The 19,868-nt window shown below is 37.5% G+C and overlaps 1 protein-coding gene and 1 long non-coding RNA gene across 3 annotated transcripts; both read right to left on the bottom strand.

Moving 5' to 3' along the window:
• Window positions 1-1,708: 1,708 nt before the first annotated feature.
• Window positions 1,709-15,387, bottom strand: LOC137090663 (CUB and zona pellucida-like domain-containing protein 1). Its single transcript, XM_067454614.1, has 21 exons — window positions 15,349-15,387; window positions 15,149-15,247; window positions 14,952-14,990; window positions 13,761-13,856; window positions 13,564-13,602; window positions 11,163-11,258; window positions 10,966-11,004; window positions 9,775-9,870; window positions 9,578-9,616; window positions 8,387-8,482; window positions 8,190-8,228; window positions 6,999-7,094; window positions 6,802-6,840; window positions 5,421-5,519; window positions 4,597-4,626; window positions 4,326-4,476; window positions 3,695-3,906; window positions 3,420-3,595; window positions 2,839-3,230; window positions 2,368-2,612; window positions 1,709-1,873 (listed from the first exon to the last, which is right to left on the bottom strand). Exons 1-21 carry the CDS (start codon window positions 15,374-15,376, stop codon window positions 1,824-1,826), a joined length of 2,196 nt encoding a protein of 731 aa, XP_067310715.1. The 5' UTR covers window positions 15,377-15,387; the 3' UTR covers window positions 1,709-1,823.
• A 101-nt stretch (window positions 15,388-15,488) lies between these two features.
• On the bottom strand, window positions 15,489-19,855 carry LOC137091319 (uncharacterized). Of its 2 annotated transcripts, XR_010908067.1 has the most exons (5): window positions 19,580-19,855; window positions 17,730-18,862; window positions 17,523-17,555; window positions 17,363-17,407; window positions 15,489-15,587 (listed from the first exon to the last, which is right to left on the bottom strand). It is a non-coding gene; the product is annotated as an uncharacterized lncRNA (long non-coding RNA). The 2 variants fall into 2 exon arrangements; XR_010908066.1 differs by lacking the exon at window positions 19,580-19,855 and having other exon boundaries at window positions 17,730-19,433.
• Between the last annotated feature and the right edge of the window lie 13 nt (window positions 19,856-19,868).

The following is a 19,868-nucleotide window of genomic DNA, read 5'->3' as shown; positions in this document are numbered from 1 at the left end:
GCCTTCTTTTTCATATGGTGAGTTCCCTAAATATCTTGCATCTAATAAACTTTGAAAGGTAATTTTATAAAGAAAGACAAGCACCTGCTATACAAAATAGTAATTCTAAAACCTACGTGTCTACAGTAAGGATTAAACAAGTTTCCCGTTCACATTCCAGTTCTGTGAATTATGACTGATTAGCTGAACATTCCATTACATTGTCATCAGCCAACTGTATCATTTCAGTGAATGCCTGTAAAATTAGAACATCCATGTCATCATTGGTTTCAATTTCCTCATGGTAGTTCTTCATAAGATGTGACACATTAGAACACCCTCTGTAATACTGCACCATTCCATCTAAGATCAAATCATTTAGAAGGTCAAACTCTAATTTAAACTCAATGTGCAAGTCAGCTGCAAGACATGGAAGCTTTTTAATAATTGTTTTAAAAATAATTAAAAAACAAATTCCAGATTTCTTTTATTTTTGCTGTAGTAAAATGAGTTGCGCTCATTTGATCTAATATATATCATTTATCTCATTTGATCTAATTATTGAATATATTTTGAAACAATGGGCTTTTTAATGTTTTGTTCAAGGTAATTAAAACAACAGTTTTTCCATAATGGAAGAATATGTAAAAGTATGATATTTGGGGTAAAAGGTCCCCCTGCTGTTGGGGGCAAAAGGCATTTAACATGATAAAAAACAGCTGCTGACTGTTCCATTTGTTGACATGAAATGGTAAGATTCAGATGGTAAGTTTCATATATTAAGTTCGGTGTCCACCTTAGAGATAATCACCATATTTATAATGAAACCATCATATTTAAAGATGTGATATTAATTAAATCATATAATAAAATATAAGTTGTTGTAAATGTATATTAAATTATTATGGGATCTCCTTTAATGCTTTCAGAATCATTACTTTTTAAAATTATTTTGTTTCTATATTTTTAAGATATATTTCTATATTAACATTTTAATGACAGCATATTTTTTTGATAAAAAAATTACTTTATTCATCCAAATAAACAGAAAATAGTTCAAACTTTGCTAAAGTGATTGCTTTGAACAAGTATTAACTTAAAGATTATTAAAAACATTATTTTAGGAAAATTATTTGTATCAATACTGTGCCTTTTGCCCCATGCTGGTGAGCCTTTTACCCCATGTGTTGGGTAAAAGGCCCCCCTCGTCACCTCATACATTTTGAAGATTTTTAAATAAAATAAACCACTTTTATGATTTATTTTCACACAAAATATGTTGCTCCATAAATGTTCAATACAAACTTTTTTGTATATCACACTTTATAGGAGTAGTGAAAAGCCCATTTTTCTTTACGTGTGCCTTTAACCATGTTGTACGCTATTAGTTTAATGAGCACACCTGTTTCTAATTAAGTCTGTCACAGTCCTTTTCCAGTATTATTTGTGCATGACATACTGTTTAGTTAGTGATCGTTGTTATTGCATTGCCTAAGTTTTCTTTATGTTAATAAATCAAGTTATATTGGAGTCTACTTTGCCTGGCTTCTTTATTCCTTTCAATATTCATTTTTAATGCTAAATGTTTTACATTGATTAATATTAATATATCAACACATTCTCTTGACAGGCAGCAATTGTGACTTGCTTGGTTCAATAATGGCAAACAAATGTAAAATATATATTATAACACATTGATAAAGACAAGGAAGTTGCATATGAAGAAGGATTGCTTTAATGCATTAAAGAACATTTTATTCAAATCAATTTGCTTAGGAAGGATAATATGATTTGATTATTAAAGATGCAGATGAGAGATAGAGATGCTGATGATGATGATCAAATCACTCTGCTGCCTCAATCTTCTCATGCTGTCCGAAAGCATGTCTCCCTCCTGTTCAGTACAGGGATAAAGGGATAGATTAGTTACAGTCATATGTAGAATGCTAATAATTTCAACAGCTAGAAATGGTACAGGAAATTATACCAATATAACAGCATTTAATTACATTTCAAATACTGTATGGGAAATGGAAATATTAATTAAAAAAATTTAAAATATATATTATATATATATATATATATATATATATATATATATATATATATATATATATATATATATATATATATATATATATATAATGAATATTATGTTTAATAACAAGTTTTAAGATACAGTTAAATGGATAGCTGACCCAACAATTCTGACTTTATTTACTCTAATTATGGTGCTTATCCTCCTTGTTACTAGTCTTCAGAATTTTCCTTTTGCGCTCCATGGAGCAAGTAATGGGTTCGGAACAACATGCATGAGGGTGAGTAAATAATGGCAGAATTGTCACTTTTGGGTGAATTATTGCTTTAAATCTGCGAGACTCCTTAAACCTTTAAGTTTGATTGGCCCCAGCGTCACAGTATTGGTGTGGTAGGTGCTGTCAAGGGATCTTTTGCGACGGAAGCGGCAACCTTGGCGGCAGCGAGAGTTGTAATCGTTATTAGGGCAGATGATCACTTTACACTGCAGGTACACGTAGGCGTGAGTCCGGAGGAACTTAAAAGCCTGGAACCTGAACTGAGCATAATAGTGCTCCCCGGTGGTGTAGGAATAATATGTGTTGTCTCTGGGACATCTAAAACAGAGGACATATTGAGATAGATATCTGAATTTGAACAAATAAATGAATTTAATTAAAAGTACAATAGTTGGTTTCACTATTAGTGCAAAGGAGTACAACAACATATTTAGACTAGAAGCAGCAGAGTTCTTATCAATATTATCTTAGATCTCAACTGATTCCAATGTCACATATGATATGATGGTGGAGGGTGTCACATTTAAGAAATAAAAGGTCTCACCCGTTACGCAGTAGGTCATAGGAACGGTCTTTGAAGTCAGTGGGATTTGGAGATGCTACACAGGTGTCTAGGAAGAGATCCAGGCTGTTGTCACGCCTGTTTAATTCGACTTGAACATACAGAAACTGGTTCAATTTTACTTCATACGGAGTGTCATAAATTTGTTGGGAGAAACTGCTGGAGGTGTAGAAGGCTATGCTGGCATTGAAGCGGCCCATTCCTGTGATGTTGGCATTGATGATCTCGCTGGCCTTGTAGAATATGTTGACCATAGTGTCCGGCTCCATTCGGCAGCCCACGTGTAGTAGGAACTGTGACTGACGAGTGATCTCACCCGACTGAGACTGAGATGCCCGCACATTGTTGGTGTAGGATACATAACCGTTCATCATCTATGAGAGAGAGACAGGGAGCAGGTGACATGCCCCTCAATGATGCTAACTAATCTGACACAGCAAATTCAAGCATTAAAAGCTGACAAGAAGCAATTATGAACATTTTTACATTTTGGCTAAAGAAAACAGATACCGCCACTAGCAGCCCTGGAGCCATGCCGGATCTGACACACATGTAGATCATACCTCTTTGGCGGTTCCACATGTGTCGAGAGGGAAGCTGAACACAACATCATTACTGGTAATAGTGGGTCTGCAAATATGATCATCCACATAAAGGTCATTTCCACTCAACCCAAGTGAGTTCAGGTAAGACTTTTGAATGACAATGACCATGCTGTCTGAGGAACAATCCACACGACCTGAAGAGCAAAGAGTTTTATCACCTCAAATTAATGTTGCCCTTTTAAAGTATTTTTTAAATGATTATACTTTTTTTAAAAACATGAACTTAATATTACCTTTATCATCAGTCAGAGAGCTTGTGAAAAGGGCCTTAAAACCATGGCTGACACCAGAGAAGTCACTCCTAAAAACAACAGTCAAGTATCGTGAAGAAGAGTGAAACACCTGATGGGTGGTGTCATTGAAGCAGACTTTTCCCAGCTGTGAATGACTAGTGGAAGAGCCGTCATGTATAGAGATGTAGTCGCAGTTACAGCAGCGCTCCAATCTGGAAGAAACAGACAAAATGTTACCCCAATCAGAAAAGAGGAACACTGTTTCCTTGGATGTCATTTATGATTGAAAGCTGTGATTTAAACTATTAAGCTAAATATTTTAACTGACTTTTTAACCTCACTAGAATAGAAGGACCTATTTGGAATTGGTTCCACCTTAAGGTTGCTAGTGGAACTGCACAAATTAACTGCCAAAATCCTCAATAATAACACTGCTCCTACAGTATTTTTGGACTGAAATAAAATTATATTCAATTGTGCAATTATACTAAATTAAAATATAGTATATTAAAAAGTATAATTTAGTTTATAATTTAGTAAACATTTAGTTTATGTCAGTATACCTTCCACCCTCCTATCTCTGATAGATAGCAAACATGATTCCACCATCATGAACCTGTCTCTCACTTACTGCACATCAACAAATGACAGGAAGATCCTCTGTCCTTGCTGAGCAGAGAGATACCACACACAATAGGCATTGTCATGGTAATAACTTGGGTAGTTTGGACTGGAAAACAGCCCCGAACCATACAGGTGTCCTCCACACTGAGGGTGAGAAACTGGTGATCATGAAGAAACAAAATGTGTTCAGTTTTACAGTTACAAACAAGTTTTATCGGAAACACGTAAAACATGTTATCTGAATTTAGCCTATGCCATTACAAATACTACTGTAGTACCTGAAGTTGTTGTGTCCGATTGACAGTGCCCTGATTAAAGGAGAGAAGATAAAACAAGGATGAGTAGGCTATTAATCAGAAGTGTCATGTTTGAGTCCTCAAGAAGTAGTTTACTCAAGGAGTATCTAGTCACAGAATGCAAAATATCAGTATTCTTCAAACCATAATTTGTATAAAGAGCTATATATGTGATCATAAAATAATTTATACCATAGTGTGTCTGTGTCTGAATACTCAATTCTGATGCAATAAAACCGTTAAATGCACAGGCTCACGGAGGCAACCACCCTTCAGGCGGTTCTTAGCTTCCACCACGTTATCCCTTACTTAAAGGGATAGTTCACCCAAAAATGGGAGGTTAATAAAGGCCTTCTGAAGTGAATTGATGGGTTTGTGTAAATAACCATAGTTAAAATATTATAAAGAAGAATATCTAGCTTCCAGCAGACTGCCTTCCATATTCAACTTACGATAAAAGCATTACTGGTGCGACAATGACGTTGGACACAGCATAATCGCATTGAATTGAGGTGTTACACGTTTTTTTGTAAGTTGAATACAAAAAGTGTTCCACCGGAAGCTAGGTATTTTACTTTATAACATAGTAAATATTGATATTTTTCTAAACACACAAAACTAAACACACAAAACTAAACACACACACACACACACACACACACACACACACACACACACACACACACACACACACACACACACACACACACACACACACACACACACACACAAACAAATTCACTTCAGAAGGCCTTTATTAACCAAGTTTTAACTGTCTGTTTTTTGTCTGTTTTTATGGAACTTACAGTGAAAGTCAGGGCAACAGTTGCCATAGTACTGACAGTTGTAGTTGCATGAGCAACTGTTGAATTCGTATCCACAGCTATACCTGCAAGAGGGAGAATCTGTAGTAGAGGGAGGAACAGATTTTACTCATGATGTCAATCATCAATATGTGTGTGCACATTATAGGTCACTATTGGTCTCTATATTTAGTTAGATAAGCAAAGCTCATTAAAACTGTTAAAACTCCCTTTATGGAAAACAACCTATCCATTTTATGTCGTTAATCTCAATGTGCACTTAAATTCAACTGAATGGCAGCCGCACCTGTAATATGTGTCAAGACTGTTATTCCTGCTGCTGTTGTTGTTCCTAAATGGTTAGTTCACCCCAAATGAAAATGTTGTCATTAATTACTCACCCTCATGACTTTCAACACCCGTAAGACCTTCGTTCATCTTCTGATCACAAATTAAGATATTTTTTTTAATCCGATGGCTCAGAAAGGCCTCCATTGGCAGCAATGACATTTCCTCTCTCAAGACCCATAAAAGGCACTAAAGACATTTTATAAAGTCCATCTCACTACAGTGGTTATTCAATAATTTTATGAAGTGGCGAGAATGGTTTTTGTGCGCAAAAGAAAATATTCTAAATAACGACTTTATTCAACAAGTTCTTGTCTTCCGTCTGGGCCTCTGACGTGAACTCACGAAGCACCACGACGTATGCGGCAGAATATTACGTAGAGCCCTTTATTTTGTGGTTTTGTAAGGCACTTTTACGTGCACTTATTCGTTTCTGATGGTTCGGATTCAGGAAATCCACACTTTAGCACCATTTTGAGCACTACGCCAAGACCTAAAGCACAATCAATGTAGAATTCAACAGCTTAGATACAGCGCATCTTCCTCTGCTTATAAACAAAGTTCCTTGCTTCCGCCAGCTCTACGTCATATTCTCACGCATGCGTCGTGGTGCTTTGTGAGTTCACATCAGAGGCCTAAATGGAAGACAAAAACTTGTTGAATAAAGTCGTTATTTTGATTTTTTTGCACACAAAAACTATTCTCACCGCTTTAATAAATTATTGTAGAACCACTGGAGTGAGATGGGCTTTGTAACGACGTCTTTAGTGCCTTTTATGGGTCTTGAGAGAGGAAATGTCATTGCTGCCAATGGAGCCATCGGATTTCAACAAAAAAATCTTAATTTGTTTTCTGAGGATGAACAAAGGCCTTACGGGTGTCGATCAACATGAGGGCGAGTAATTAATGACAGAATTTTCCGTTTTGGGTGAACTAACTCTTTAATATGGGTGCGATGCATGACTACAGGGTCATCAGCCTCGCTCAACACCAATGAAAAGAGAGAAAAGTTTGAATTTGACAGTCAAAGGTTTACCTGTTGTAGCTGGCCAGTCAGTTGTTGAAGAGCAGTAGTCTGTATAAAGCAAAGAAATAAAACGTCAATTTTATTTCTGGAATTACAAAGAATCAAAGGTTCTCTATATGAAGCCCCTGACAGAACTCTTTATGGTTCTATACACAGAACCTTCTGCGGTATCTATATCTTAAAGAGTCTGATCAAGAGAAACTCACTGTCGTAGTCAGGGCAACAGTTGCCATAGTTATGACAGTTGTAGTTGCATGAGCAGTTGCCGAGGTTGTATCCACAGTTATACCTGCAGGAGGGAGCTAGAGAGAGAGAAACATTATCCACAAATCCATTAGTACATGTATGACTACGAAGGCCATTAAAAGGTTAGTTCCACCAAAATTGAAAAATCTGTCATTAATTACTCACCCTCATGACTTTCAACACCCGTAAGACCTTCGTTCATCTTCTGATCACAAATTAAGATATTTTTGTTAAAATCCGATGGCTCAGAAAGGCCTCCATTGGCAGCAATGACATTTCCTCTCTCAAGACCCATAAAAGGCACTAAAGACGTTTTTAAAAAGTCCATCTCACTCCAGTGGTTATTCAATAATTTTATGAAGTGGCGAGAATAGTTTTTGTGCGCAAAACTAAATATTCTAAATAACGACTTTATTCAGCAAGTTCTTGTCTTCCGTCTGGGCCTCTGACGTGAACTCACGAAGCACCACGACGTATGCGGCAGAATATTACGTAGAGCCCTTTATTTTGTGGTTTTGTAAGGCACTTTTACGTGCACTTATTCGTTTCTGATGGTTCGGATTCAGGAAATCCACACTTTAGCACCATTTTGAGCACTACGCCAAGACCTAAAGCACAATCAATGTAGAATTCAACAGCTTAGATACAGCGCATCTTCCTCTGCTTATAAACAAAGTTCCTCGCTTCCGCCAGCTCTACGTCATATTCTCACGCATGCGTCGTGGTGCTTTGTGAGTTCACATCAGAGGCCTAAATGGAAGACAAAAACTTGTTGAATAAAGTCGTTATTTTGATTTTTTTGCACACAAAAACTATTCTCACCGCTTTAATAAATTATCGTAGAACCACTGGAGTGAGATGGGCTTTGTAACGACGTCTTTAGTGCCTTTAATGGGTCTTGAGAGAGGAAATGTCATTGCTGCCAATGGAGCCATCGGATTTCAACAAAAAAATCTGAATTTGTTTTCTGAGGATGAACAAAGGCCTTACGGGTGTCGATCAACATGAGGGCGAGTAATTAATGACAGAATTTTCCGTTTTGGGTGAACTAACTCTTTAATATGGGTGCGATGCATGACTACAGGGTCATCAGCCTCGCTCAACACCAATGAAAAGACAGAAAAGTTTGAATTTGACAGTCAAAGGTTTACCTGTTGTAGCTGGCCAGTCAGTTGTTGAAGAGCAGTAGTCTGTATAAAGCAAAGAAATAAAACGTCAATTTTATTTCTGGAATTACAAAGAATCAAAGGTTCTCTATATGAAGCCCCTGACAGAACCCTTTATGGTTCTATACACAGAACCTTCTGCGGTATCTATATCTTAAAGAGTCTGATCAAGAGAAACTCACTGTCGTAGTCAGGGCAACAGTTGCCATAGTTATGACAGTTGTAGTAGCATGAGCAGTTGCCGAGGTTGTATCCACAGTTATACCTGCAGGAGGGAGCTAGAGAGAGAGAAACATTATCCACAAATCCATTAGTACATGTATGACTACGAAGGCCATTAAAAGGTTAGTTCCCCCAAAATTGAAAAATCTGTCATTAATTACTCACCCTCATGACTTTCAACACCCGTAAGACCTTCGTTCATCTTTTGATCACAAATTAAGATATTTTTGTTAAAATCCGATGGCTCAGAAAGGCCTCCATTGGCAGCAATGACATTTCTTCTCTCAAGACCCATAAAAGGCACTAAAGACGTTTTTAAAAAGTCCATCTCACTCCAGTGGTTATTCAATAATTTTATGAAGTGGCGAGAATAGTTTTTGTGCGCAAAACTAAATATTCTAAATAACGACTTTATTCAACAAGTTCTTGTCTTCCGTCTGGGCCTCTGACGTGAACTCACGAAGCACCACGACGTATGCGGCAGAATATTACGTAGAGCCCTTTATTTTGTGGTTTTGTAAGGCACTTTTACGTGCACTTATTCGTTTCTGATGGTTCGGATTCAGGAAATCCACACTTTAGCACCATTTTGAGCAGTACGCTAAGACCTAAAGCACAATCAATGTAGAATTCAACAGCTTCGATACAGCGCATCTTCCTCTGCTTATAAACAAAGTTCCTTGCTTCCGCCAGCTCTACGTCATATTCTCACGCATGCGTCGTGGTGCTTTGTGAGTTCACATCAGAGGCCTAAATGGAAGACAAAAACTCGTTGAATAAAGTCGTTATTTTGATTTTTTTGCACACAAAAACTATTCTCACCACTTTAATAAATTATTGTAGAAACACTGGAGTGAGATGGGCTTTGTAACGACGTCTTTAGTGCCTTTTATGGGTCTTGAGAGAGGAAATGTCATTGCTGCCAATGGAGCCATCGGATTTCAACAAAAAAATCTTAATTTGTTTTCTGAGGATGAACAAAGGCCTTACGGGTGTCGATTAACATGAGGGCGAGTAATTAATGACAGAATTTTCCGTTTTGGGTGAACTAATTCTTTAATATGGGTGCGATGCATGACTACAGGGTCATCAGCCTCGCTCAACACCAATGAAAAGAGAGAAAAGTTTGAATTTGACAGTCAAAGGTTTACCTGTTGTAGCTGGCCAGTCAGTTGTTGAAGAGCAGTAGTCTGTATAAAGCAAAGAAATAAAACGTCAATTACATTTCTGGAATTACAAAGAATCAAAGGTTCTCTATATGAAGCCCCTGACAGAACTCTTTATGGTTCTATACACAGAACCTTCTGCGGTATCTATATCTTAAAGAGTCTGATCAAGAGAAACTCACTGTCGTAGTCAGGGCAACAGTTGCCATAGTTATGACAGTTGTAGTTGCATGAGCAGTTGCCGAGGTTGTATCCACAGTTATACCTGCAGGAGGGAGCTAGAGAGAGAGAAACATTATCCACAAATCCATTGGTACATGTATGACTACGAAGGCCATTAAAAGGTTAGTTCCCCCAAAATTGAAAAATCTGTCATTAATTACTCACCCTCATGACTTTCAACATCCGTAAGACCTTCGTTCATCTTCTGATCACAAATTAAGATATTTTTGTTAAAATCCGATGGCTCAGAAAGGCCTCCATTGGCAGCAATGACATTTCCTCTCTCAAGACCCATAAAAGGCACTAAAGACGTTTTTAAAAAGTCCATCTCACTCCAGTGGTTATTCAATAATTTTATGAAGTGGCGAGAATAGTTTTTGTGCGCAAAACTAAATATTCTAAATAACGACTTTATTCAACAAGTTCTTGTCTTCCGTCTGGGCCTCTGACGTGAACTCACGAAGCACCACGACGTATGCGGCAGAATATTACGTAGAGCCCTTTATTTTGTGGTTTTGTAAGGCACTTTTACGTGCACTTATTCGTTTCTGATGGTTCGGATTCAGGAAATCCACACTTTAGCACCATTTTGAGCACTACGCCAAGACCTAAAGCACAATCAATGTAGAATTCAACAGCTTAGATACAGCGCATCTTCCTCTGCTTATAAACAAAGTTCCTCGCTTCCGCCAGCTCTACGTCATATTCTCACGCATGCGTCGTGGTGCTTTGTGAGTTCACAACAGAGGCCTAAATGGAAGACAAAAACTTGTTGAATAAAGTCGTTATTTTGATTTTTTTGCACACAAAAACTATTCTCACCGCTTTAATAAATTATTGTAGAACCACTGGAGTGAGATGGGCTTTGTAACGACGTCTTTAGTGCCTTTTATGGGTCTTGAGAGAGGAAATGTCATTGCTGCCAATGGAGCCATCGGATTTCAACAAAAAAATCTGAATTTGTTTTCTGAGGATGAACAAAGGCCTTACGGGTGTCGATCAACATGAGGGCGAGTAATTAATGACAGAATTTTCCGTTTTGGGTGAACTAACTCTTTAATATGGGTGCGATGCATGACTACAGGGTCATCAGCCTCGCTCAACACCAATGAAAAGAGAGAAAAGTTTGAATTTAACAGTCAAAGGTTTACCTGTTGTAGCTGGCCAGTCAGTTGTTGAAGAGCAGTAGTCTGTATAAAGCAAAGAAATAAAACGTCAATTACATTTCTGGAATTACAAAGAATCAAAGGTTCTCTATATGAAGCCCCTGACAGAACTCTTTATGGTTCTATACACAGAACCTTCTGCGGTATCTATATCTTAAAGAGTCTGATCAAGAGAAACTCACTGTCGTAGTCAGGGCAACAGTTGCCATAGTTATGACAGTTGTAGTTGCATGAGCAGTTGCCGAGGTTGTATCCACAGTTATACCTGCAGGAGGGAGCTAGAGAGAGAGAAACATTATCCACAAATCCATTAGTACATGTATGACTACGAAGGCCATTAAAAGGTTAGTTCCCCCAAAATTGAAAAATCTGTCATTAATTACTTACCCTCATGACTTTCAACACCCGTAAGACCTTCGTTCATCTTCTGATCACAAATTAAGATATTTTTGTTGAAATCCGATGGCTCAGAAAGGCCTCCATTGGCAGCAATGACATTTCCTCTCTCAAGACCCAAAAAAGGCACTAAAGACGTTTTTAAAAAGTCCATCTCACTCCAGTGGTTATTCAATAATTTTATGAAGTGGCGAGAATAGTTTTTGTGCGCAAAACTAAATATTCTAAAGGGGGGGTGAAACACTCAGTTTCAGTCGATCTCATGTCAATCTTGAGTACCTATAGAGTAGTATTGCATCCTTCATATCTCCGAAAAGTCTTTAGTTTTATCATATTTATAAAAGAAATATGGGCTGTACCAAGTCTTTCCGGAAAAAACCGAGCACCTGGAGGCATATCGTGTGGGCGGAGCTAAAGAATGACGAATGTGCACAAAGCGGTGATGTCCTCAAGCGTGGAGAAACCCATGGCTATCTCAGCTAATACAGATAATGATCCACAATCAAATCTGAGGCTGAAATAAATTGAACAGGAGAAACGGCAACATCAGGATGTCCGTCTCTGTGGTATGTACTGTATTTAGGGGCCTTTGTGTGTCTTTACGCGCAGTTTATGAGGACGTGATTCGGTTTATGGACTATTGTATGTGACTAGACCTTAGAGGTAGCAAGCAAAATGGTTTTGCACGTCAGAGTCAGACTAGTGTTATACAGAACAACAATGGAGTAACCGTTAGCGCATTTGAATGACGAAGCACGCGATCGTATCGTTTACTGATGTTTACTCATGCGACGGTAGCCAATAGCAGAGACATTTGAAGTTGATTTACTCACCGGCTGCTTCCAAAGCAGAACCTTTATCGCTGGGACCGCTCTGTCAAAAACACACTTCTTTGGTATGATTTGGTGAAGTCCTGTGACAGCAGTGACCGTGGAAATCCACTTTGCGACGCGACTAAAGCGATGCCTTGAAGCTTCCCGTCATTTCTGCATTCAAATCGGTTCAAATGCAGCGCTGCCTTCCCGGAATGCTGTGCTGAAGCGTTGAAGTCGCTCGACGTCACCCGTAGGAATAAAGTGGAGCGCGGCGCCACATAAGTGTTCACGGACGACTGGATCTGCACCTGAGAGACTGTTTACGGCATGCATTTCCTCTCTCTCTCTAGTGACGCGCGCGCACCCTACCGGGAGAAGAGCCCGTACGGCCCATACAAGGACTTTCCGATCTATTAACGTCAAGTCGAGCCATACTTGAAAAAAACTCGCCGAAACTTGTGAGAAACCGGAAGGAGTATTTTTAACACAGAAATACTCCATCAAACGTCCAACATTAGTTTTTGAAACTTTGTCTATGTTTAGGATGGGAATCCAAGTCTTTAAAGGTGTAAAAAGCTCAGTATGCATGAAACAGCATTTCACCCCCCCCCCCCCCCCTTTAAATAACGACTTTATTCAGCAAGTTCTTGTCTTCCGTCTAGGCCTCTGACGTGAACTCACGAAGCACCACGACGTATGCGGCAGAATATTACGTAGAGCCCTTTATTTTGTGGTTTTGTAAGGCACTTTTACGTGCACTTATTAGTTTCTGATGGTTCGGATTCAGGAAATCCACACTTTAGCACCATTTTGAGCACTACGCCAAGACCTAAAGCACAATCAATGTAGAATTCAACAGCTTAGATACAGCGCATCTTCCTCTGCTTATAAACAAAGTTCCTCGCTTCCGCCAGCTCTACGTCATATTCTCACGCATGCGTCGTGGTGCTTTGTGAGTTCACAACAGAGGCCTAAATGGAAGACAAAAACTTGTTGAATAAAGTCGTTATTTTGATTTTTTTGCACACAAAAACTATTCTCACCGCTTTAATAAATTATTGTAGAACCACTGGAGTGAGATGGGCTTTGTAACGACGTCTTTAGTGCCTTTTATGGGTCTTGAGAGAGGAAATGTCATTGCTGCCAATGGAGCCATCGGATTTCAACAAAAAAATCTGAATTTGTTTTCTGAGGATGAACAAAGGCCTTACGGGTGTCGATCAACATGAGGGCGAGTAATTAATGACAGAATTTTCCGTTTTGGGTGAACTAACTCTTTAATATGGGTGCGATGCATGACTACAGGGTCATCAGCCTCGCTCAACACCAATGAAAAGAGAGAAAAGTTTGAATTTGACAGTCAAAGATTTACCTGCTGTAGCTGGCCAGTCAGTTGTTGAAGAGCAGTAGTCTGTATAAAGCAAAGAAATAAAACGTCAATTTTATTTCTGGAATTACAAAGAATCAAAGGTTCTCTATATGAAGCCCCTGACAGAACTCTTTATGGTTCTATACACAGAACCTTCTGCGGTATCTATATCTTAAAGTGTCTGATCAAGAGAAACTCACTGTCGTAGTCAGGGCAACAGTTGCCATAGTTATGACAGTTGTAGTTGCATGAGCAGTTGCCGAGGTTGTATCCACAGTTATACCTGCAGGAGGGAGCTAGAGAGAGAGAAACATTATCCACAAATCCATTAGTACATGTATGACTACGAAGGCCATTAAAAGGTTAGTTCCACCAAAATTGAAAAATCTGTCATTAATTACTCACCCTCATGACTTTCAACACCCGTAAGACCTTCGTTCATCTTCTGATCACAAATTAAGATATTTTTGTTAAAATCCGATGGCTCAGAAAGGCCTCCATTGGCAGCAATGACATTTCCTCTCTCAAGACCCATAAAAGGCACTAAAGACGTTTTTAAAAAGTCCATCTCACTCCAGTGGTTATTCAATAATTTTATGAAGTGGCGAGAATAGTTTTTGTGCGCAAAACTAAATATTCTAAATAACGACTTTATTCAACAAGTTCTTGTCTTCCGTCTGGGCCTCTGACGTGAACTCACGAAGCACCACGACGTATGCGGCAGAATATTACGTAGAGTTCTTTATTTTGTGGTTTTGTAAGGCACTTTTACGTGCACTTATTCGTTTCTGATGGTTCGGATTCAGGAAATCCACACTTTAGCACCATTTTGAGCACTACGCCAAGACCTAAAGCACAATCAATGTAGAATTCAACAGCTTAGATACAGCGCATCTTCCTCTGCTTATAAACAAAGTTCCTCGCTTCCGCCAGCTCTACGTCATATTCTCACGCATGCATCGTGGTGCTTTGTGAGTTCACAACAGAGGCCTAAATGGAAGACAAAAACTTGTTGAATAAAGTTGTTATTTTGATTTTTTTGCACACAAAAACTATTCTCACCGCTTTAATAAATTATTGTAGAACCACTGGAGTGAGATGGGCTTTGTAACGACGTCTTTAGTGCCTTTTATGGGTCTTGAGAGAGGAAATGTCATTGCTGCCAATGGAGCCATCGGATTTCAACAAAAAAATCTTAATTTGTTTTCTGAGGATGAACAAAGGCCTTACGGGTGTCGATCAACATGAGGGCGAGTAATTAATGACAGAATTTTCCGTTTTGGGTGAACTAACTCTTTAATATGGGTGCGATGCATGACTACAGGGTCATCAGCCTCGCTCAACACCAATGAAAAGAGAGAAAAGTTTGAATTTGACAGTCAAAGGTTTACCTGTTGTAGCTGGCCAGTCAGTTGTTGAAGAGCAGTAGTCTGTATAAAGCAAAGAAATAAAACGTCAATTTTATTTCTGGAATTACAAAGAATCAAAGGTTCTCTATATGAAGCCCCTGACAGAACTCTTTATGGTTCTATACACAGAACCTTCTGCGGTATCTATATCTTAAAGAGTCTGATCAAGAGAAACTCACTGTCGTAGTCAGGGCAACAGTTGCCATAGTTATGACAGTTGTAGTTGCATGAGCAGCTGCCGAGGTTGTATCCACAGTTATACCTGCAGGAGGGGAAACCTAGAAAATATATAAAGAAGGAGATCAGTATTTGTCTACACTCAGGGAACCAGAAAAAAATGTCTGAATCTGACAGAAAGATACAAAAGATGTAGGTGCACCTGTTGTATCTGGCCAGAGGGTAGTCATTGAGCAGTGGTCTGTACAAAGGGGAAAAATTAATACATTTCAGTTTTGCTAAATACAAGAGAATTTTGTTTACAGTATTTGATCTTGAAGTGTCAGATAAAGAGAAACTTACTGTCATAGTCATGGCAGCAGTTTTTATTGTCCTGACAGGAATATGTACATGAACAAATGCCAAAATGGGATCCACAGTGATTCCAGCATGAATAGGCGTCTAGAGAAAAGAGATGTTAGCCATGATTCCATTATAATAAGCAGGGGTGGAAAACGTAATGATATTATCAATTCCTATTCCTCTTAATGGTTCTATTGCTGATGAGTTAGCATTAATTACTGTAATGTGATATAGATATGACATGTAGGGTAAAACGGGGCTAAAGGTGCACCATGATAAAAGGCACATTTGACTTTATTTTCTTAAACCACTAGATGGCATAAAAATTCAGCTCAGCACTTTTTTTGAGGCACGTGGAAATTTGGCTGATGCTTGACACGGTCGCCAGCCATTAGGCAAAGTTGATTCTGTGCTGATTTGATCTATTCTTATATTTAATGTTAAATATGTTGTAGATTTATGTAGCAAAAAGAATGATAAAAAGAATGTCTATATTTTGAGACAAATGTCTTGTACATAAAGTAAATAAAGCAACAGTTTTTCAATAAGAATATGTAAAAGTATTAGCCTAGAAATCTAGACGCACCCTAGCGGCAGCAAATCTAATCTGCAGCGAGTGTCGTCTAGCAACTCTCAATACCCTTCTGAGCTGTAAACGGCAAACTCTGGTCTGGCCAATCACATTGTGTATAGAGTCAGTGGGCGGGGCCATAATGACGACAGCCGAGTTGCGTTTGCATGCTTCTAATAAACACAGAAACTGGCGAACGGCGGTCTTTCGAATCAGCTTTGACCGCGACTCTGGAAGACTTGGAGTTAAGCTTTTCTCTGAGAAAAGAACAAAGAATGGCACTGAAGTCATTCTTAAAAAGGGAAGATGTGTTCAGAGTTTTGCAGACCGGATACGGCGAATGTTGAATCTGTCAGTGAGCTCTGCTTCACCTTCGTTGCTCTGGTTGGTTGTAGCTCTATCCTATCGCGTGCAGAGGGAGTTTGAAAGACAACCGTTTATCCCGCCTCTCGGATTGAGCCCTGTCAATGGTGAGTTTCCAGACCAAACATCTTAATGTGGGTCTGGCTTGTCAGGCTATAAAAGTATGGTATTTGGGGTAAAATGCTGCTGTTGGAACTAAAGGCACAATAATTAACATGATAATATACAGCTGGCTGGCTTTTTCATTTGTTGACATGACATGGTTAGATTCAGATGGTAAATATCATATATCAAATTTGGTGTCCACTTTAGAGATAATATTTATAATAAAACCCTCATATTTAAAAAATATATTAATTATATCATGTAATAAAATATCACATGTGTTTGTTAGTACTGTAAAACATTATCAAATTATTATAGAAACTCATTTAGTGCTTTCAGAATCTCCTTTTTTAAACAACTTTGTTTCTGCTTTATCCGCTGCACAAATATTTTTAAAATGAACATATTTTAAAGACAGTATATTTACTGAACAAAAATGTATTAGCCTATTTTACTGTATATATCAAAATTAAACAAAAGTGGTGCAAACTGTGCTAAAGTGATTGTTTTGAACAAGTATTAACTTAGACATTAAAAACATAATTTTAGCTAAAGTATTTGTGTGTGCCTTTTAAAAGGCCCACCTTGCCACCTCATAAATGTAAAGGATTTAGCTCCATTTTACCCTATTATAAAACTTTAGATGGATAGATAGATAGATAGATAGATAGATAGATAGATAGATAGATAGATAGATAGATAGATAGATAGATAGATAGATAGATAGATAGATAGATAGATAGATAGATAGATAGATAGATAGATAGATAGATAGATAGATAGATAGATAGATAGATAGATAGATAGATAGATAGATAGATAGATAGATAGATACATGAAGGATCTTCAGTGGTGGACAGCCAGACATCTGTCCAGTCAACTACAACAAACAAACAAATATATACATATTATATGGATCGATGTTTCAAAATTAGCTTACATTAAAATATACATAAACCCATGTCACATGATATATAATGTTGAAGGATATTTACCTGTTGTCCATGACCATGCCCCAATGGTATTTGCTGTAACGTGACAAACATACATAACATTTAATGTAATGCAATGTATTCGAAAGTCAGCTCTTTGAACTGATAAATTATATCTGAGTGTAAAATCTGATGTTCAGTCTAACAGTTGTTTTCCATGAATTGTGCATTTTCCAAAGGATTTCCATTGCCAATGAATGATAATCTTACCTTGATAGGCAGTTAGAAGCAGACAGAGAAGGAAATTCAGAGCTTCCATCTTTTTCTTCTGATCGAGTTTGTCTTCAAACTTTCCTTCATCACTTATATAGTCAAAACTGTATAAGGTGTATTTCCTTATTACACATCAATATCCTGGAGCCTGTGCTGGGAAAAAGCTTTAAAGCAGCTGAATCGTGGAAAAGACACAGCTGGATGTGTTTTATAACACTTTTTGTAAATATGGATATAGTTGTTGACACAGTTGTTTGAGATATAGTCTAATGATCATAGATTTTACTATAGGCTATTTCAAATAGAACTGAACTCTCATTAATGTACACCACTTCTTACTACATCATTTAGATTAGTGCATGGGAATATGAAAACATATTCTAGAGTGACCATATTTTGATTAACGAAAACCAGGACACTTGGCTTGGCAATGAGATACTCAAATGATACTCGAAGTTTACTCAAAGATTCCTTACTAATTTTAATACATTTAAAGTATGCCCCTCTTTATGGTTAGAAAATTGTTATATTAGGACCAGGACAGAACTTGGAAACAGGACATGTCCTGGGAAAACAAAATGTTTGGTCGCCCTAATATTCTGTACTTTTTGTACAGATTTTGTACAATAATGCTCACCATTGAAGGTCTAAGAATCCCAGCAGGCATTCTCATGAGCCTAAAGGAGTTTAGGTTGCACTTTAGTTAAAGGTGTCATTGTTACAGTGTAATATTATATTAATCTACTGAGTAATATTTATTAGCTACATGTATACTTAGGGTAGGATTTGGTTTGGGGATAGTTACATGTAATGTAACTTAATTTACATAATTTACTGTTATGGTAAGTACATGTAACAAAGAAACTGTAAAATAAAGTGTTACTGGAGTTTATTATATATTTTAGCTGTAAAATCTTTTACACACTAAGCATGGCTGGATTATATTATAATTTATTTTTTATAATCAAATGGAATTTACCTGTTTTCATATTTTATTAGTCAGTGTAAAAATTAGCAATACACTAACCATCCACTTTAAGTGCACCTGTTCAACTTCTTGTTAATGCAAATATCTTTATCAGTCAGTCACATGGCTGCAACTAGTGCATAGTAGACATGGTCTGGAAGATCTGCTGAAGTTAAAACTGAGCATCAGAATTTGAAAGAACAGTGTTTTAAGGGATCTGCAGCAACTGCGTGATGTCATCATGTCAATATGGGCCAACATCTCTGGAATGTTTCCAGCACCTTGTTAAATACATCATTAATTAAGGCAGTAAAAGGAGGTCCAACCCGGTACTAGGTATACATAACAAAGTGCATAAAACAACTTGGACTTTTATTAAAGTATAAATGAGACTTTATGAGTCCCCATGGCCATAACCAAAGACAACAGTTTCAAAATTGTAAAGGACCCATCATAAAAGTTTATACAACTATAGGCACTGATAAAATAATACGTTTTTTTAAAGCATTTGACAAGAACATAATTGTAAAAGCATGGAAAATACACAGCTGACTATGTTGTAAAATAGGCTCCTGTTCCTAATTGACTGATACAATTTGATGCAAAAGATGATGTGGCCAAAAGGACACGTCTATTACAGCTGCACTTCCCTGTGTCGCTAGAACTGTGTTTACATTCAAAATATGTGCCTGTAGCCACAGATTACACATTTTGATTAAAAACTGTACATCATATAAGGCTATACAGTTTGAAAAGGCATATCAAAACCTATAAATTATCTAAATTCTTATAATAGCTATATTATAGACATTCTGAATACTGAATAGCTTATAAAACGTATGCTTATGTTCATATCTGTCTCCAAGGAATTATGGTTTACCTGTAGATCTGTGTAACCCAATCCCCCTTCCTTTAAAGTAGGCCCTATTAGCTAGCAACACCAGAAAAAATGCCTGTAATATTTTTTACAAATATTAATCCAAAATAATTTCATGCATAAACTAGTTTTTCAGGTTTTCAGCTTGGTTGTCTCGTTTCAAGAATCAATGCAATAATTAGCAGCACTTAAATAACTAGATTTAGCTATAGGCTACTTTCGATGCTGAGGACATTATTTCCCCATATGTGTGAGGCTTATTATTTAAAATTATAAAGTAGGCCAAGTTATA

The sequence above is a fragment of the Pseudorasbora parva genome, chromosome 10, assembly GCF_024679245.1.
Source record: "Pseudorasbora parva isolate DD20220531a chromosome 10, ASM2467924v1, whole genome shotgun sequence".
Classification (NCBI taxonomy): domain Eukaryota; kingdom Metazoa; phylum Chordata; class Actinopteri; order Cypriniformes; family Gobionidae; genus Pseudorasbora; species Pseudorasbora parva.
Note: the sequence above shows the minus strand (reverse complement) of the source record. Positions and strands in the feature narration are given on the sequence as shown.